Raw genomic sequence first — 19592 nt, forward strand, 5'->3', positions numbered from 1 at the left:
ATGTGGATGGACCTAGAGTTTGTCATACAGAGTGAAGTAAGTCAGAAAGAGAAAAACAAGTATCGTATATAGATGCATATATGTGGAATCTAGAAAAATGGTACAGACGAACCTATTTGTAGGGCAGGAATAGAGATGTAGACATAGAGAACGGACATGTGGACACAGCAAGGGAAGGGGAGGGTGGGACGAATTGGGAGATTAGGTTTCATATAAATACATTACCATGTGTAAAATAGATAGCTAGTGGGAACCTGCTGTATAGCACAGGGAGCTCAGCTGGGTGCTCTGTGACGACCTAGATGGGTGGGATGCGGGGAAGGAGTGGGAGGGAGATCAAAGAGGGAGGGGATATAGGTATACACATAGCTGATTCACTTCATTGTACAGCAGAAACTAACACAACATTGTAAAGCAATTTTACACCAATAAGAAAAAATAAACCTATGGTTACCAGGGGGAGGTTGGGGGGAGGGATAAATTGGGAGATTGGGATTGACATATACACACTACTATATATAAAACAGGTAACTAATAAGGACCTACTGTATAGTACAGGGAACTCTATTCAATACTCTGTAATGGCCTATATGGGAAAAGAATCTAAAAAAGAGTGGATAGATGTATATGTATAGATTCACTTTGCTGTACATCTGAAACTAACACAACATTGTAAATCAACTATACTCCAATAAAAATATTTTTTAAAAAAGGAATTGAGCTTTAGTTAGACTCAGTCCACCTTTGTTTTTAAATGTCTCAAGGATGAGATGTCTTGTATTTGTTGCAGGCCCCTCCCTATAGTAGGACTTCATCTTCTAAGCACTGTTAAGATTGCAAGAGATTTCACTTACCCTGGTCCACTACTTTCCTGTGCTATCCCAGCACTCAGCAAACATCCCACTGGGAAAAACAAAAGTATATTCCAGAATCCAATCTGTCATGCCAGCCTACATGATTGTCAAAAGTTCCACTGATTTATACTCCTCCAGGAGAACCCCTCTGCCTAGACCAAGTCCAGTATTCAGCCCATGTGAAAACTTGGCAAATGTTTTTGGGAAGAAAATAGCTGATGATCTCAGCTCACATAAGATGGGCTCTTTTTTCAGTGGACTCTTAGCTCATCTAGTCCTTGTAACTTCTACATGTCTCTGATGATTTTAAAAATATGATATTTGTACTTTGTCATTTTTTCCTAGTTGTTGCAGTGGGAATGATGGCTGTCACTACCTATTGCATTCTACTTAGAAGCAAAAGCCTTTGCATACTTTTTAAACCCTTTTATTGTAAAATTAAATATTGATACAGAAAGCCACACAAGAACGTATGTATAGTTTAATAAGTTATTATAAGGAAAGTGTACTTATAACCACCATCCAGGCCAAGAAAAATAACTTTGCCTTCCACACTGGAAGCCCTTCCACGTGTCCCTTTCCAATCTCAAAACCTTCCCCCAAGCAGGGTAACCATTATCCTGACTTTTACAGTAATTACTTCCTTGCGTTTCTTTATAGTTTTATCAGCTGCGTGTGCATCCCTAGACACTTACTCTTATTAAATTTTTTTTTGAATTTTTATTTACTTATTTTGTATTTTTTTATTTTTTGGTCATGCCACGCAGCACGCAGGATCTCAGTTCCCTGACCAGGGATCTAACACATGCACCCTGCCATGGAAGCGTGGGGTCTTAACAACTGGACCACTTTTTCATATTTTTAAAAAGTCTCCTTTTTTCTACAGGTTTTTCCTCTATTCTCTTTCTCCCTCCCCCACTCCCAGAATTCATGTTTTAGAACCTGGACTTGAACCCGTGTCCCCTGCACTGGCAGGCAGATTCCTAACCACTGTGCCACCAGGGAAGTCCCTGCCTGTAATTTTATAGCTTTTCTGTTTATTGCTCTGTTTTTATGTGTGAATTTGGAGAGATTAAAAAATTATGCTGTTGGTGCTATTATTTTCCCAGAATCCTCTTGCATAGAAGTTTGAAAGTGAAGAAATAAGTTTCTTGACAGACAGATAAAAAGGAACTGGCACTGCTTTCAAGACTTACCTGCAACTTTACCTCGAAGACAGAGTTAAATTCTACTTAAATATGGTAACCCAACTAGTAAATGTTATTTCAAAAATTTATCTCTTTTTAAGAAGTGAGAATGAAGTATAGTATGTTGTTGCCAGTAATCATAGCGCATGAGACTCCAAAACCTAATCTCTAAGATAGAATGATAAAAAAATGACAGGGCAAGAAATTAAAAACAATCTATTTCACCAAAATTAACTAATTTGTAAAAATATAGGGGCTTCCCTGGTGGCGCAGTGGTTAAGAATCCGCCTGCCAATGCAGGGGACACAGGTTCGAGCCCTGGTCTGGGAAGATCCCACATGCCGTGGAGCAGCTAAGCCCATGCACCACTACTGACCCTGCGCTCTAGAGCCTGCGAGCCACAACTACCAAAGCCCGTGCGCCTAGAGCCCGTGCTCTGCAACAAGAGCAGCCACTGCAATGAGAAGCCTGCACACGGCAAGGAAGAGTAGCTCCCAGTCTCCGCAACTAGAGAAAAGCCCACGTGTAGCAACGAAGACCCAATGCAGACCAAAAAAAAAAAAAAAAAAAAAAGTATACAGTAAATCATGGCAACCCACCAAGATTTCCCCAAGTATACTTCAAGAATTAATCAGAGGGGCCAGGGACTTCCCTGGTGGTCCAGTGGGTAAGACTCCATGCTCCCAATGCAGGGGGCCTGGGTTTGATCCCTGGTTGGGGAACTAAGATCCCACATAACACAACTAGAGAGCCGGCATGCCTCAACTACAGAGCCTGCGCGCCGCAACTAGAGAAGCCCTGCTACAAAGATCCTGCACACCACAACAAAGACCCAGCGCAACCAAAATAAACAAATAAAAACTTAAAGAATTAATGAGAATCCACATACAAAATACTTTGGAGTTTTGATAAGGTATGCTACACAAAGAATTATTGCTTTAATCATTTTTTTCTGGGGGAAGTCTGAGCTAAGTCATTCCAATTACTGGGGGAAAACAATCAGAACAGATTTCAGAAGTGGTATTCTTGATATCATATATAAAATGAAATTTAAAATATGATTCCGGGCCTCCATGGTGGCGCAGTGGTTAAGAGTCCGCCTGCCGATTCAGGGGACACGGGTTCGTGCCCCGGTCCGGGAAAATCCCACATGCCGCGGAGCAGCTGGGCCCGTGAGCCATGGCCGCTGAGCCTGCGCATCCGGAGCCTGTGCTCCGCAACGGAAGAGGCCACAACAGTGAGAGGCCCGCGTACCGCAAAAAAAATAAATAAATAAATAAAATAAAATAAAATATGATTCCAACACTTCAATGTTAGGCTCAGTCAGTGTAACACATAATTTTAAAAATTGGGTTATATCTTTCATCTTCCTAGACTTTAAAGTTAACTGAAAACTTTTTCCTTAAAGCCCATGGTAAATCTACTGAATAGTGAATCCCTAGTGTCCTAAATTGTTTCTTTAAAAAAACTGAAAATGACTTTAAAAAATCACCTCTCAACGATGTTGAGGCAAGACACTCCATCCTGGCCACCCACAGCATAGAGAAAGCCTCCAAGCACAGCCACACCAACACTTGTCCTGCAGGTGCTTGTAGGAGCAACATCACTGCTCCATTGGTTTGTTTTGGGGTCATACCTGCAGAGAACACGTCAAGAACACAGTTTGTATTACACAAAGAGGGCTATGTCTATATATGCAATGATATATAATATGATATATATATTCTTTCCCCAAATATGGGCTAATAACTAAATATGTGATAGTCTAATTTATATATAGTTTTTGAAATTCAGTTTTACTTAAAAAGTTACACATAAATATATTTTCTTTAAAATTTTTTTTCAGAATGTTATAGATAAAGCTAAAGTTCTCTTTGAGTTCCACCCAATTTCTGTTCTTTTCCCATTTTGATTTGGTATACATCCTTCAAGATTTTTCGGTAAAATTCTTTTAAATAGGTATATATCTATCCACATATATATATTTCTTTATGTGCAAGCATGTTTTCTGTACATAAGTAATGCCACATATTACGTGTTGCTTTTTCACTCAATATATTTCTGAGATCTATTCATAATAGATATAGCTCTAGATTTCTCTTTTGAACTATTTAATTATATTGTGTGTGCCACATATTATTTAAATCATATTTCTATTGATGTATCCTTACACTGTCTATGACATTTTGTTATTAAAAACAGTGATCACCCTTGTATATTTCTCCCTGTGCAATGGATAATGAGAAGCAGAATCATGGAGCATAGAGTATATTCATTTTTTTTAAACATCTTTATTGGAGTATAGTTGCTTTACAATGGTGTGTTAGTTTCTGCTTTATAACAAAGTGAATCAGCTATGTGTACGTATGTACACATATATCCCATATCCCCTCCCTCTTACATCTCCCTTCCAACCTCCCTATATAACCCCTCTAGGTGGTCACAAAGCACGGAGCTGATCTCCCTGTGCTATGCAGCTGCTTCCCACTAGCGATCTCTTTTACATTTGGTAATGTATATATGTCCATGCCACTCTCTCACTTCGTCCCAGCTTACCCTTCCCCCTCCCCGTGTCCTAAAGTGCATTCTCTATACCTGCGTCTTTATTCCTGTCCCGCCCCTAGGTTCATCAGAACCTTTTTTTTTTTTTAGATTCCATATATATGTGTTAGCATACAGTATTTGTTTTTCTCTTTCTGGCTTACTTCACTCTGTATGACAGACTCTAGGTCCATCCACCTCACTATAAATAACTCAATTTTGTTTCTTTTTATGGCTGAGTAATAACCCATTGTGTATATGTGCCACATCTTCATTATTCAATCATCTGTCGATGGACACTTAGGTTGGTTCCATGATCTGGCTATTGTAAATAGAGCTGCAACGAACATTGCAGTACATGACTCATTTTGAATTATGGTTTTCTCAGGGTATATGCCCAGTAGTGGGATTGCTAGGTCATATGGTAGTTCTATTTTTAGTTTTTTAAGGAACCTCCATACTGTTCTCCATAGTGACTGTATCAATTTACATTCCCACCAACAGTGCAAGAAGCTTCCCTTTTCTCCACACCCTCTCCAGCATTTATTACTTGCAGATTTTTTGATGATGGCCATTCTGACCAGTGTGAGGTGATACCTCATTGTAGTTTTGACTTGTATTTTTCTAATGATTAGCGATGTTGAGCATCCTTTCATGTGTTTGTTGGCAATCTGTATATCTTCTTAGGAGAAATGTCTATTTAGGTCTTCTGCCCATTTTTGGGTTGGGTTGTTCTTTTGATACTGAGCTGCATGAGCTGCTTGTATATTTTGGAGATTAATCCTTTGTCAGTTGCTTCATTTGCAAATATTTTCTCCCATTGTGAGGGTTGTCTTTTTGTCTTGCTTATGATTTCCTTTGTTGTGCAAAAGCTTTTAGGTTTCCTTAGGTCCCATTTGTTTATTTTTGTTTTTATTTCCATTTGTCTAGGAGGTGGGTCAAAAAGGATCTTGCTGAGATTTATGTCATAGAGTGTTCTGCCTGTTTTCCTCTAAGAGATTTATAGTGTCTGGCCTTACATTTAGGTCTTTAATCCATTTTGAGTTTACTTCTGTGTATGGTGTAAGGAAGGGGTCTAATTTCATTCTTTTACATGTAGCTGTCCAGTTTTCCCAGCACCACTTATTGAAGAGGTGTCTTTTCTCCATTGTATATTCCTGCCTCCTTTATCAAAGATAAGGGGACCATATGTGCGTGGGTTTATCTCTGGGCTTTCTATCCAGTTCCATTGATCTATATTTCTGTTTTTGTGCCAGTACTATACTGTCTTGATTACTGTAGCTTTGTAGTATAGTCTGAAGTCAGGGAGTATGATTCTTCCAGCTCCATTTTTCTTTCTCAAGATTGCTTTGGCTATTCAGGCCTTTTGTGTTTCAATAGAAATTGTGACATTTTTTGTTCTAGTTCTGTGAAAAATGCCATTGGTAGTATGATAGGGATTGCACTGAATCTGTAGATCTCTTTGGGTAGTACAGTCATTTTCAAAATGTTGATTCTTCCAATCCAAGAACATGATACATCTCTCCATCTCTTTGTATCATCTTTCATTTCTTTCACCAGTGTCTTATAGTTTTCTGCATACAGGTCTTTTGTCTCCTTAGATAGGTTTATTCCTAGGTATTTTATTCTTTTTGTTGCAGTGGTAAATGGGAAGTGTTTCCATAATTTGTCTTTCAGATTTTTCATCATTAGTGTACAGGAATGCAAGATATTTCTGTGCATTAATTTTGTATCCTGCTACTTTACCAAATTCATTGATTAGCTCTAGTAGTTTTCTGGTAGCATCTTTAGGATTCTCTATGTATAGTATCATGTTATCTGCACACAGTGACAGTTTTATTTCTTCTTTTCTGATTTGGATTCCTTTTATTTCTTTTTCTTCTCTGACTGCTGTGGCTAAAGCTTCCAAAACTATGTTGAATAATAGTGGTGAGAGTGGGCAACCTTGTCTTGTTCCTGATCTTAGAGGAAATGGTTTCAGTTTTTCACCATTGAGAATGATGTTGGCTGTGGGTTTGTCATATATGGCCTTGATTATGTTGAGGTAGGTTCTATGCCTTTCTGGAGAGTTTTTATCATAAATGGGTGTTGAATTTTGTCAAAAGCTTTTTCTGCGTCTATTGAGATTATCCCATGGTTTTTATTCTTCAATTTAATATGGTGTATCACATTGATTGATTTGCGTATATTGAAGAATCCTTGCATCCCTGGGATAAACCCCACTTGATCATGGTGTATGATCCTTTTAAGGTGCTGTTGGATTCTGTTTGCTGGTATTTTGTTGAGGATTTTTGCATCTATGTTCATCAGTGATATTGGCCTGTAGTTTTCTTTTTTTGTGATATCTTTGTCTGGTTTTGGCATCAGGATGATTGATGGTGGCCTCATAGAATGAGTTTGGGAGTGTTCCTCCCTCTGCTATATTTTGAAAGAGTTTGAGAAGGATAGATGTTAGCTCTTTTCTAAATGTTTGATAAAATTCACCTGTGAAGCCATCTGGTCCTGGGCTTTTGTTTGTTGGAAGATTTTTAATCACACTTTCAATTTCAGTGCTTGTGATTGGTCTGTTTATATTTTCTATTTATTCCTGTTTCAGTCTCAGAAGGTTGTGCTTTTCTAAGAATTTGTCTATTTCTTTCAGGTTGTCCAACTTATTGGCATATAGTTGCTTGTAGTAATCTCTCATGATCCTTTGTATTTCTGCAGTGTCAGTTGTTACTTCTCCATTTTCATTTCTAATTCTGTTGATTTGAGTCTTCTCCCTTTTTTTCTTGATGAGTTTGGCTAATGGTTTATCAATTTTGTTTTATTTCTGATCTGATCTTTATGATTTCTTTCCTTCTGCTAACTTTGCGGTTCTTTTGTTCTTCTTTCTCCAATTGCTTTAGGTTATTTGAGATTTTTCTTGTTTCTTGAGGTGGGATTGTATTGCTATAGACTTCCCTCTTAGAACTGCTTTTGCTGCATCCCATAGGTTTTGGGTTGCCATGTTTTCATTGTCATTTGTTTCTAGGTATTTTTTGATTTCCTCTCTGATTTCTTCAGTGATCTCTTGGTTATTTAGTAGCACACTGTTTAGCCTCCATGTGTTTGGATTTTTTACAGTTTTTTCCCTGTAATTTATATCTAGTCTCATAGCATTGTGGTCGGAAAAGACAGTTGATATGATTTCAATTTTCTTAAATTTACCAAGGCTTGATTTGTGCCCCAAGATGTGATCTATCCTAGAGAATGTTCCATGAGCACATAAAGTGTATTCCGTTGTTTTTGGACGGAATGTCCTATAAATAAAAATTATGTCCATCTTGTCTTGTGTGTCAGTTAAAGCTTGTTTCATTATTTATTTTCATTTTGGATGATCTGTCCATTGGTGAAAGTGGGACATTAAAGTCCTCTACTATTATTGTGTTGCTGTTGATTTCCCCTTTTATTACTGTTAGCATTTGCCTTATGTATTGAGATGCTCCTATTTTGGGTACATAAATATTTACAATTGTCATATCTTCTTCTTGGATTGATCCCTTGATCATTATGGTAGTGTCCTTCTTTGTCTCTTGTAATAGTCTTTATTTTAAAGTCTTTTTTTTCTGATATGTGAATTGCTACTCCAGGTTTCTTTCGATTTCCATTTCCATGGAATATCTTTTTCCATCCCCTCACTTTCAGTCTGTATGTGTCCCTAGGTCTGAAGTGGGTCTCTTGTAGACAGCATATATACAGGTCTTATTTTTGTATCCATTCAGCCAGTCTATGACTTTTGGTTGGAGCATTTAATCCATTTATATTTAAGGTAGTTATTGATATGTATATTCCTCTTACCATTTTCTTAATTGTTTTGGGTTTGTTTTTGTAGGTCTATTCCTTCTCTTGTGTTCCTGCCTAGAGAAGTTCCTTTAACATTTGTTGTAAAGCTGGTTTGGTGGTGCTGAATTCTCAGTTTTTGCTTGTCTGTAAAGGTTTTAATTTCTCTCTTGAATCTGAAAGACATCCTTGCTGGGTAGAGTAATCTTGGTTGTAGGATTTTCCCTTTCATCACTTTAAATATGCCCTGCCACTCCCTTCTGGCTTGCAGAATTTCTGCTGAAAGATCAGTTGTTAACCTTTTGGGGGATTTCCTCGAATGTTATTTGTTGCTTTTCCCTTGCTGCTTTTAATATTTTTTCTTTGAATTTAATTTTCGATAGTTTGATTAATATGTGTCTTGGTGTGTTTCTCCTTGAATTTATCCTGTATGGGACTCGCAGTGCTTCCTGGACTTGATTGACTTTCCTTTCCCGTGTTAGGAAAGTTTTCAACTATAATCTCTTCAAATATTTTCTCAGACCCTTTCTTTTTCTCTCCTTTTTCTGGGACCCCTATAATTCGAATGTTGGTGCGTTTAATGTTGTCCCAGAGGTCTCTGAGACTGTCCTCAATTCTTTTCATTCTTTTTTCTTTATTCTGCTCTGAGTAGTTATTTCCAGTATTTTGTTTTCCAGGTCACTTATCCATTCTTCTGCCTCAGTTATTCTACTCTTGATTCCTTCTGGAGAATTTTAAATTTAATTTATTGTGTTGCTCATCATTGTTTGTTTGCTCTTTAGTTCTTCTAGGTCCTTGTTAAACGTTTCTTGTATTTTCTCCATTCCATTTCTAAGATTTTGGATCATCTTTACTATCATTACTATGAATTCTTTTTCAGGTAGACTTCCTATTTCCTCTTCATTTGTTTGGTCTGGTGGGTTTTTACCTTGCTGCTTCATCAGCTACATAGTTCTCTGTCTTTTCATTTTGTTTAACTTTAGTGGAGCTGGGTCTTAGCGTTGATTGATATTACGTGGGGCCAGGAGGTCTCTGGTGGTCCAGTGTCTTGAACTTGGCTCTCCCACCTCAGAGGCTCAGGCCTGACACCAGGCCGGAGCACCAACACCCTGTCATCCACACGGCTCAGAAGAAAAGGGAGGAAAAAAGAAAGAAAAAAATAAAGTAAAATAAAATAAAGTACATAAAAAAATTATTAACAACAAAATAATAATTAAAAAAATGAGAGCAACCAAACCAATAAACAAATCCACCAATGATAACAAGTGTGAAAAACTAAACTAAGATAAACATAAATGTCAAAAACAAATCAGCTGCAGACAGCAAACCCTAAGTCTACAGTTGCTCCTAAAGTCCACCACCTCAATTTTGAGACGATTTGTTGTCTATTCAGGTATTCCCCAGATGCAGGGTACATCAAGTTGATTGTCGGGATTTAATCCACTGCTCCTGAGGCTGCATGGAGAAATTTCTCTTCCTCTTCTTTGTTCGCACAGCTCCTGGGGTTCAGCTTTGGTTTTGGTCCCACCTCTGTGTGTAGGTCACCCTCAGGAATCTGTTCCCTGCCAAGACCTGAGGCACCTTTTCCCCATCCAGACAGGAGGGGGTTAAAGCAGCACCTGATTAGGGGGCTCTGGCTCACTCAGGCTGGGTGGAGGGCGGGGTACGGTAGTCATAATGGGAATGCGGGGCGAGCCTGTGGCCGCCGAGGCCAGTGTGACATTGCAACAGCCTGAGGCATGCCATGTGTTCTCCTGGGGAAGTTGTCCCTGGATCATGGGACCCTGACAGTGGCAGGCTGCATAGGCTCCCATGGGGGGTGGTGGATAGTGTCCTGTGCTTGCACACAGGATTTTTAGTGGATGGTGGCAGCAACCTTAGCATTTCATGCCCATCTCTGGGGTCCAAGCTGATAGCCGTAGCTTGCGTCTATCTCTGGAGCTCGCTTAGGCAGTGCTCTGCCTTCTGTGGGCACAGAGGGAAGGAATCACCTCTCTTTGTGCACCCCAAACAATGGTCTCTTGCCTCTTTGGCAGGTCCAGGCTTTTTCCCATACTCTCTCCTGGCTAGCTGTGGCACACTAGCCCCCTTCAGGCTGTGTTCATGCAGCCAACCCCAGTCCTCTCCCTGGGATCTGATCTTTGAAGCCCAAGCCTCAGCTCCCAGCCCCCACCCTCCCCAGTGGGTGAGCAGACAAGCCTCTCAGGCTGGTGAGTACTGGTCAGCACTGATCCTCTGTGCAGGAATCTATCTGCTTTGCCCTCTGCACCCCGTTGCTGTGCTCTCCTCCATGGCTCTGAAGCTCCCCCCAACCCCGTCTCCGCCAGTGAAGGGGCTTCCTAGTGTGTGGAAACTTTTCCTCCTTCACAGCTCCCTCCCAGAGGTGCAGGTCCCATCCCTATTCTTTTGTCTGTGTTTTTCCTCTTTTCTTTTGCCTTACCCAGTGGGGATTTTCTTCCCTTTTGGGAAGTCTGAGGTCTTCTGCCAGCATTCAGTAGATGTTCTGTAGGAGTTGTTCCACTTGTAGATATATCTTTGATGTATTTGTGGGGAGCGAGGTGATCTCCACGTCTTACTCCTCCACCATCTTGAAGGTCTTCCTCTTCATTTTTAATTAAAAAAAATACTATCAAATTGCTCTTTTTGTAGCTATATATTTGTTTTTAATTTCATTAATTTTTCTTTCCAGTTAATTTCTTCCTTCTATTTTCTTGGGTTTTGTTGCTCTTTTTATAACTTTTTTATTTAAAAGCGTGATTTATTTTCCCATCTTTCTTATTTTCAAATGAATGCACATAAGTTATAATGTATATAAATTTGCCTCTGAATATTACTTTAGTTGCAGACCACACATTTTGATATTTATGGGCTTCACTGTTATTAAGTTGTAAATATGTAATCATTTTCATCCTTATTTAGTTAACTCAATTTGTTTTTAAGTGTGCTTTCTTTTTAAAACTTCTATGGAGCTGATCGCTCTGTTGTTTTTTTTCTTTTCAACTATACAATCTGTATCTCTAGATCTTGATATGCTGCAGGGTTTCATAAATATGTTTGGTAAGTATCAAGAACACAGCTGAATGAAAAAGGGTTGTATGAGAACAAGAAGCTAGAAGTTATTAAAAAATAAATTATTGTAGGTTTCCAATGTGCCAGGCATTGTCACAGATGTGGGAAAAGACATTTCAATAAACAATTACAGCCAATGTGATATGTACAAGTATGTTCAAAATACTTGTGAAAGATCAGAGGACTGAGTAACTAACTTGTCTGTATGGTACCAGAGAAGGCTTTATATGAGAAGTAACATTTGAATCTTGAAAAGATATTCCAGGGAAGAACAAACAGCATGCATATATGTAGGCAAAGAGGCACGAAAGAGGACAGTATGTCTAAGGAACTGCAAATAATTTGGTGGGTCTGCACTAGCGTGTTTAGGGAACAGTGGTGTGCCAGGGGAGACAGAATGGAAAAACAGGTGGAGGTCAGATCGTAAAGGACTTATATGTCACAGTAAGTGGTCTAGGCTGTGAGCTAGTGCCACAGACACAAAACTAAAGCAACATGTTACATCTGTTTCTAATTAACATCTCAAACAAAATAATATGAATAGGAGAGAAAAAAATTTCAAATTGACCCTACTTACCTTTCAACACTATTGAGATAAGAGGACCCATCATGGCCTCCTACTGCATATAACAGGTCATCAAGAACACTGACCCCAACTCCACATCGCCTTTTGCTCATTGAAGCTACCATTCGCCATTCATTGGTCTGTGGATCATATCGTTCAACACTGGAAATGGCATCTCCACTGCACCAACCACCAACTGGGGAAGTAACAGAAATGGTCAGGAGAATACCTGTCCTAAAGCATAGAATGTATCACTCACTGCTAACTTTTATTTGGTTAAGTCCTAATGCTTGGACTTACCAAAAGCCTCTAGAAGCAGGTTAAAACATAAGTTATGATTTTTACTTATTCCACTGGGATTTTCTAAATTCCACTGGGAATTTTCTAAATAAGTTAGTATTAGGTCCATTTTACAGAGGAGGGCAAGGACACCAATTCAAATTGCATTGGGAAGTAATGTGGCATTTAATGGCTAGAACATTGAATTTAGTTAGAAAACTAGGGCTTGACTGTTGCCTCTACATAAATGTAAGGTATTATCAAAAACCAAAAGAACCATACCTCAGAAGCCTGTTTTAAAAAAAAAGTCTTTTGTCCGGGAAGATCCCACATGCTGCGGAGCGGCTAGGCCCGTGAGCCATGGCCACTGAGCCTGCGTGTCTGGAGCCTGTGCTCCGCAACGAGACAGGCCACAACAGTGAGAGACACGCGTACCGCAAAAAAAAAAAAAAAAAAAAAAAAAAGTCTTTTATTCTATTAGGGGAGAGGGATTTTGGCTCATCTACTCATGACCTCATCTTGTGACTAAAAATAATACAAAAATTCTTATGACTTATAAAATGTTTTGCCTTCTGTTTAATCTGCAGTCTGTACTGAATTCTACAATATCCAACATGACATTCAGGATCAGAAAACAGTTTGAAGAAATTACATTTTTCATAAGTAAGTAATACTCAAAATAACAGGGTCAAACTGAGTTCAATAAAGCTTCTCTGAGTGTTCCCTGAAAAAAAGTGTAATTATAGCAGATAAATTTAATTTGTTATTCTTTAAAATCATCTCTATTTCAATCTAAAATAAGAGCTAGATTCTGGAGCTTAAAAAGTGAAGTCTAAGGATAACTTAACCTCAAAACATTTGAAAACTAATGGTTTCTTGGAGGTCTCAATAACTTCCTGAGCCAGAATAAAATGGGAATGTTTTTAACCTTCTTCTGGTGGATTTGAAAACTCATTCCTTATTTCAAATCTCAATATGCTGTATACATTTTATTTTATTATGATTTCATTTAAATTAGGATATTCAACTAATACTAAATCACAGTAAGTTTTGTCTATATTAATTTGCTTAAATTTGAATTCTGTTCTGGGATATATGCCTGGAGTTTCAATATCAGAGAAAACACCTTAACTTCCAACATAAAATTTGGCTGCAAATGTGAGGGTTATAAGCACTTGAGACAAATCAAACAGCCTAATCATTAAACCTCAGGCACAATTTATAATGAAAGCTATTAAAACCAGCTTTTTATTGGATTACACGGCTCCAAATCAAGTTAATATCACTTCATAATCTGTGTTCTTTGATACTAAAGAAAAAAAATAGGCCGTTAGGAAATGAAATTTAAACCTTTTTTATGACCTGGGGAAACAAGCAAAGGAAAAAGTTGTTCAATTCCACTGCCTCATGGCAATTTTATGTGCATTATGATTTCCAAGGCAGCAGGTGATGGCATAACGGGGACAGAACTAGTTAAGTTATTATTATAAACCAATACACTGTACTTAGCAAGATAAAGTGTGTGCGTAGTTTCTGCTGTGAGAACTCTCAATTTGTGTTAAGTGATGTACTTAAGACAAAATATTGCTGAAAAGGTGACATATAGTTTTATATGCGTGAGATGTTGACTGTGAAAAGAATTATTTCACAGACAGATTTGATCAAAAAGTATTACCTTAAAGTAGGCAACTTTCACAAAGTGTCTGGAATAAGGATCAGTGAACTGAATACTAAAAAAAAAAAAATCCCCAACAAAACAGAAGCACAGAATTGAGAAGCATCAAGAAACCTAATGGAAAACAAGAGGACAAGCCAGAAGACATCAGTAGGAGTAAAATGCTGAGTAATAAAACTACTGAGATTATAGATTTGATCTTAGGCTTCCAGAATGAAGAAATGAAGACTCAATTTTCCAAAGTTAAGTGAGAACTGGTAATTTGGCATTCCAAAGATAATGAAAAAATTGCAATAAAAACCAAAGCAAATTAAGGATTAAGTTTTAAGTAGAGACAGGTGGGTCAAGATCTAAAATAATGTCAGTGGAACAGTATCACTCAAGAATAGAGGTCAGATCTGGATAGCATAAAAAGACTGAGAAAGCAGGGAAAACCAATACAGTTGTAAAGAAAAAGACCTAATGGTTTTTCTCTACAAATGAAAAAGGAAACTTTAATAGTGTAAAAGAGGTGACAGATGATTTAACTTTTCTTCTTTATGTTTTTCTATGTTAACAAATATTTCTATATTTCATGTGTATTCACTTCTATAATCAGAAAAAAATTTTAAATTGTTATTTACAAATAGGTTATTGTGGGACTTCCCTGGTGGTCCAGTGGTAAAGAATCCACCTTCCAGTGAAGGGGACACGGGTTCAATCCCTGGTCGGGGAACTAAGATCCCACATGCTGCGGGGCAACTAAGCCCGCGCCACAACTACTGAGCCCATGTGCCTCAACCAGAGAGCCCGTGTGCTGCAAACTACAGAGCCCATATGCTCTGGAGCCTGTGCACCACAACTACAGAGCCCATGTGCTCTGGAGCCCACGCCACAACTAGAGAGAAAACCTGCACCCCCCCCCCAACTAGAGAGAAGGCTGTGCGCTGCAACAAAGAGCCCGTGCCGCAATGAAAGATCCCCTATACTGCAACGAAGATCCTGCAGGCTGCAACTAAGACCCGACGCAGCCAAAAATAATAAATAAATAAAATATTAAAAAAAATAAAAAATAGGTTATCTTTCATGCACAAAGTGACATTAGCAATCCATTTTTGTTTTCCAATTTTCCTTTTCCATTAATCATGATGGGTCAATGCTAATTTCTCACTAGTGTTCCTCAGGATCAACAGCATGCAATTAATCTTTATTGATGCCTGCTCTGACAAGATTGCTATACAATGTAGAAACTACAAAAATAAATCAGAAATGGTCCTTGCTCTGAAGTAGTTAAAAATATAGTAGAGGAATCAGATACCCAATCAGCAGTATGAAATTATGAGATTACTAGCAAGAGTTTGCGATCATGGGGCTTCCCTGGTGGCACAGTGGTTGAGAGTCCGCCTGCTGATGCAGGGGACACGGGTTCGTGCCCCGGTCCGGGAAGATCCCACATGCCGCGGAGCAGCTGGGCCCGTGAGCCATGGCCGCTGAGCCTGCACATCCGGAGCCTGTGCTCTGCAACGGGAGAGGCCACAACAGTGAGAGGCCCACATACCGCAAAAAAAAAAAAAAAAGTTTGAGATCATGAAATTGATCCAATTTAACTGGCTTCTAAGGAAGGCAAAGTGTGATTTCATTAATACCATGATTTAATCAACAGAGGCAAATGAGAGTTTAGTGAAGATGGTTACACATTGAAAACATGGCACCTGACAATTTATAATCATGTTATATTGGAATATGGTGGGAACCAGCAGGATAAAGATGGCAGCTGTTGAGTAATTCAAGTCAAGTTTAAATTTCTATTTAATGGAGCTACATTATTGTCTCTCAGCAGCCCCAAAGGTGTACCTTGTCTAGTTTCACTGGATTGGTAACCCCCACTGAATCCATAAAGAACTCCGGACCTGAAATGTATTGTACTTTCCATAAACCTATTTGGCTTAGTTTCTAGCTTTTGATCATAGGAAGGTTCTCTTCTGTTCCATTTTCTCCTGAGTTCACATTATCTTCCCCTCTTCCTTAATCTAGTTCTTAATTCACTGCCAGAATATTCTGAGGCTGATGAAACAGTAGTATACTGTCCTCCCTTCTCCAGGTACCATACAGCCAAATAAAATAGTTAATAGATCTTGATAACAATGGATATACCTCCACAAAGATGGCCCTACTAGTACTAGAATTCCTGAAACCAACATGACATCATGAAAATAAACCTTAGGTACCAAATAATTAGATCTTGCATCCTTCTAATTAAAAAAAAATAGATAACTGACTTGCATAATTGGGGAAACAGAAACTCTGATGTAATTTATAGCATTCTTGTATGTATAGGGAGCTGGCACATAAACTACTTTTATAAATAAAAGACCTTTAACAATATAATTTATCTAGTTTAACCAACAAAGCGAAACAAATGTTATAAAGACCTCCCTGGGAACTTAACCAGATCTGGCAATGAATTTATTCACCGATTTATGGCAACTATAGATGGTATGTGGGAGTGAGGAGGCAGATGTACATAGGTGTGAGCATGCAAGCAAGTAAACCCACATGAGTATGTGAATATGTACCTGTGCATGCATATATAGGAATGAAAGTCATAGGAATAAATAAGAATGATAATAGAAATAAATCTATTAATAACAATAAACAGAGACATAGGATACTGGGAGTATGGAGAATTCAGTACATGATGAATTAATAATCAAGTTTGAAATCTAAAACAGGAATGAAGGAATCTTTCAAAAGAGAAGGAAAAAGCCCGATGAGGATTAGACAGAAAAAGAAAATGTGGCATCAATTTTCTTGTTGAAGAAATGCTACAGTCCTCTATGTGAAGAAATTTAGATGAAAAAATTTAAAAAGGAGATCTCAAACATAAATTATCAAATTTTTCTTCTAAAAATGTAAGGGAAAATACATTCCCACATGCCAAGAGAAGATAAAACTGAAGGGGAAAATATAGGCAAGTGGTTAGGCTGAAGGGAAAGGATACTGTGCCCCAGTGATTACATAGAATTCCCTGATGAAAAGGAATAGAACACTTAACATATCAAAGAGAATCCGAGGAAGCCTACATTTAATAGCCATGGAATTACTGAAATGTGGGAGCATAAATACAAAGAATACAATAGGTTCCAGCTAGTTCCATGAATCAAGATTTGAAAAAAATTTTGAAGAGAAAGAACTTGCTATAGACTGAATGTGTCCCTCTGAAATTCATATATTGAAACCTATTCCTCAATGTGATGGTATCAGGAGGTGAGGCCTTAGGGAGGTGCTCTGCCCTCATGAATGGAATTAGTACTCTTATAAGAGACTTCAGAGAGATCCCATGCCCCTTCCTCCACATGAGGACATAGCAAAAGATGAAAAGATGGAGTCTACAAAGAAGGACAAAGTGGGCCCTCACCAGACACCAAAATCTGCTGGCACCTTGATCTTGTACTTGCCAGCCTCCAGAACTATAAGAAATAAATTTCTGTTGTTTATAAGCCACCCAGTATATGGTTTTCTGTTATAGCGGTCTGAACGGACTAAGACAGAACTAGTGAGAAGTTTTACCAAACAGTGAGAAAGTTGTTATTCAAGTGACTAAGAGAGGTGAATTTATGTGCACAGAAGTGATTGAAAGTTCTCAGATATTAGGGGCAGACAGTGGGAGCAGAATGATACAGCAGGATGTCTTGGGCTCAATCTAGCTCAGGAGAGCTAGGAAAGAGTGTAACTGTTTAATGTAAGATAATGTTTCTTGACAGTTCCATGTAATTATGAGGTGACTGGCACACTGGAATATAAATTCATGCATATGATTTATTATAACAAAACATCCACTGCATGACATTTTTAGATTTATATAAAAATGCAGCACTCTTTTGGAGAGCACCAGTGTTGGATCATGAGTTAAGAGTCAAGATACATCATGTTATTTTTTGTTTGTTTTTAAAAGGTGTGAACATTTTTTTTTTTACAATTTAAAAAAAATATTTTATTTTTTTGGCCATGTGCTGCACAGCATGCTGGTTCTTAATTCCCCAACGAGGGACTGAACCTGTGCCCCTGGCAGTGGAAGCATGGAGTCTTGACCACTGGACCGCCAGGGAAGTCCACATCATAAATTATTATGCATTTCTTACAGATATCACAACCGACCAAAGGACTACTCAAATGACAGTCTCTCAAGTAGGAAAATATTCGGTTTAGTCACAGTATATTAAGATCCAAACCTGCAAAGAGTACTTCTCCACATCGAATAGGTTTCCGTGGTCTTGTCCTTGGTCCTTGCATTAGTGGTCGTTCTTGAGGCAATAGAAGATAGTTTTTCGCCTCATCTACCAAGTCTCTGTGGAAAAATTCTGCCGTTATTCCAAATGTCTAAATAATATTGTTAGTCAAATCCCAATATGGTTAAGGAATATGTAAGATGGCAAAGGGGAGCAAGCATAAATCAAACCAAATCATGAATGCCAGCCAACATTAAAAAGAGCAATGATGCCAGTCACACTGTGAGCTATGAATTGATTGGTATTTCCATCATGACTTCATATCTTACCACAAATTTAGCCTAAAGCTCAACATGCTTGAGGCTAACAATAACTTATGGGAAACTAAAAATTACAACTTAATTATCAGCCTGCATAGTTACTACTGCTTTCTAATGAATTTTACTAGATTTTGCAGGATACTGGCAAAGTAGCACATTAGCCATGACACTAGATATTTGCTAGATTAAAGTAATAAAACTAGGTCAAAAATTGGATTGCTAAAAAGAAACACTCTACTGTCATTTAATATTAATTTTCTATCTGGTACTGTATGAATAGTTTATTCTCAACAAGTCTACTGAGGATGAACAGTTTTGTTTTTTTTTTTCTATTAAGGTACTTTATGAGAAGAACCTAGTAATTACACTTGTTAAATACAATATCCTAACTTATACTATTTATGTACTTATTTCACTTGAGTCCTTTGAACGATTCAGTGTGTGACTAGTGCAAATTCAATCTGTCACTGTTCTTTCTCAACTCTGAAAGTGTTTCCTAAATTACACTATATTTTCATTTCTCTTTTTACTTTATATTACATCGAGTAATTCATTCCTGCTGGACCAGTTCCAGGCATGACCCAGTAATGTACTTCCAGTATATGGCTTTGCTAAGGCCTCATCTGAGTTTATTTATGTTAAAAACAAAAACAAACAACCCCCCCCCAAAATCCCAAGCTGATGGCCAAGAACTTTTTCTAGCTTCCTTAGCTAAAAACAAAGACTGTGATCTCCTAATTACTGGTTTTTAATTAAGTTGTTCAAGGGTTCCTAGAAAGAGTACTATAGAGCTAATACTTAGTGGCCAACATAAAATTAATAGTAACAACAATAATAAGGGCTTAATACATATTAACTCATTTAACCTCCACCACAGCCCTGTGGAATAGGTACTGTTATTATCCCTATTTTATAGATAAAGGAACTGTACCAGAAAGAGGTTTAAGTAACTTGAATAAGGTCACACAGCTAGTAAATAATAAGGTCAGGATATCAGGAACAGGCTTCTTTTAAAAGTGACTTTATAAGTATCTTTAATTTCTGTACTGGAATCAGTACAATCCAATTTATATTTTATGGGAGAGGGGCACCT

The 19592-nt window shown here is 38.1% G+C and overlaps 1 protein-coding gene across 1 annotated transcript in view; it reads right to left on the minus strand.

The window, feature by feature from the left end:
- KLHL20 (kelch like family member 20) overlaps positions 1-19592 on the minus strand; it is a 77957-nt gene that overhangs the window by 14234 nt on the left and 44131 nt on the right. The window contains exons 6-8 of the mRNA XM_060091246.1: positions 18183-18298; positions 12030-12213; positions 3534-3677 (exon numbers count right to left, since the gene is read on the minus strand). Coding sequence (XP_059947229.1) covers positions 3534-3677; positions 12030-12213; positions 18183-18298 — 444 coding nt within the window. The remainder of the gene's footprint in view (positions 1-3533; positions 3678-12029; positions 12214-18182; positions 18299-19592) is intronic.

Source organism: Mesoplodon densirostris, chromosome 2 (genome assembly GCF_025265405.1).
Source record: "Mesoplodon densirostris isolate mMesDen1 chromosome 2, mMesDen1 primary haplotype, whole genome shotgun sequence".
Lineage (NCBI taxonomy): Eukaryota > Metazoa > Chordata > Mammalia > Artiodactyla > Ziphiidae > Mesoplodon > Mesoplodon densirostris.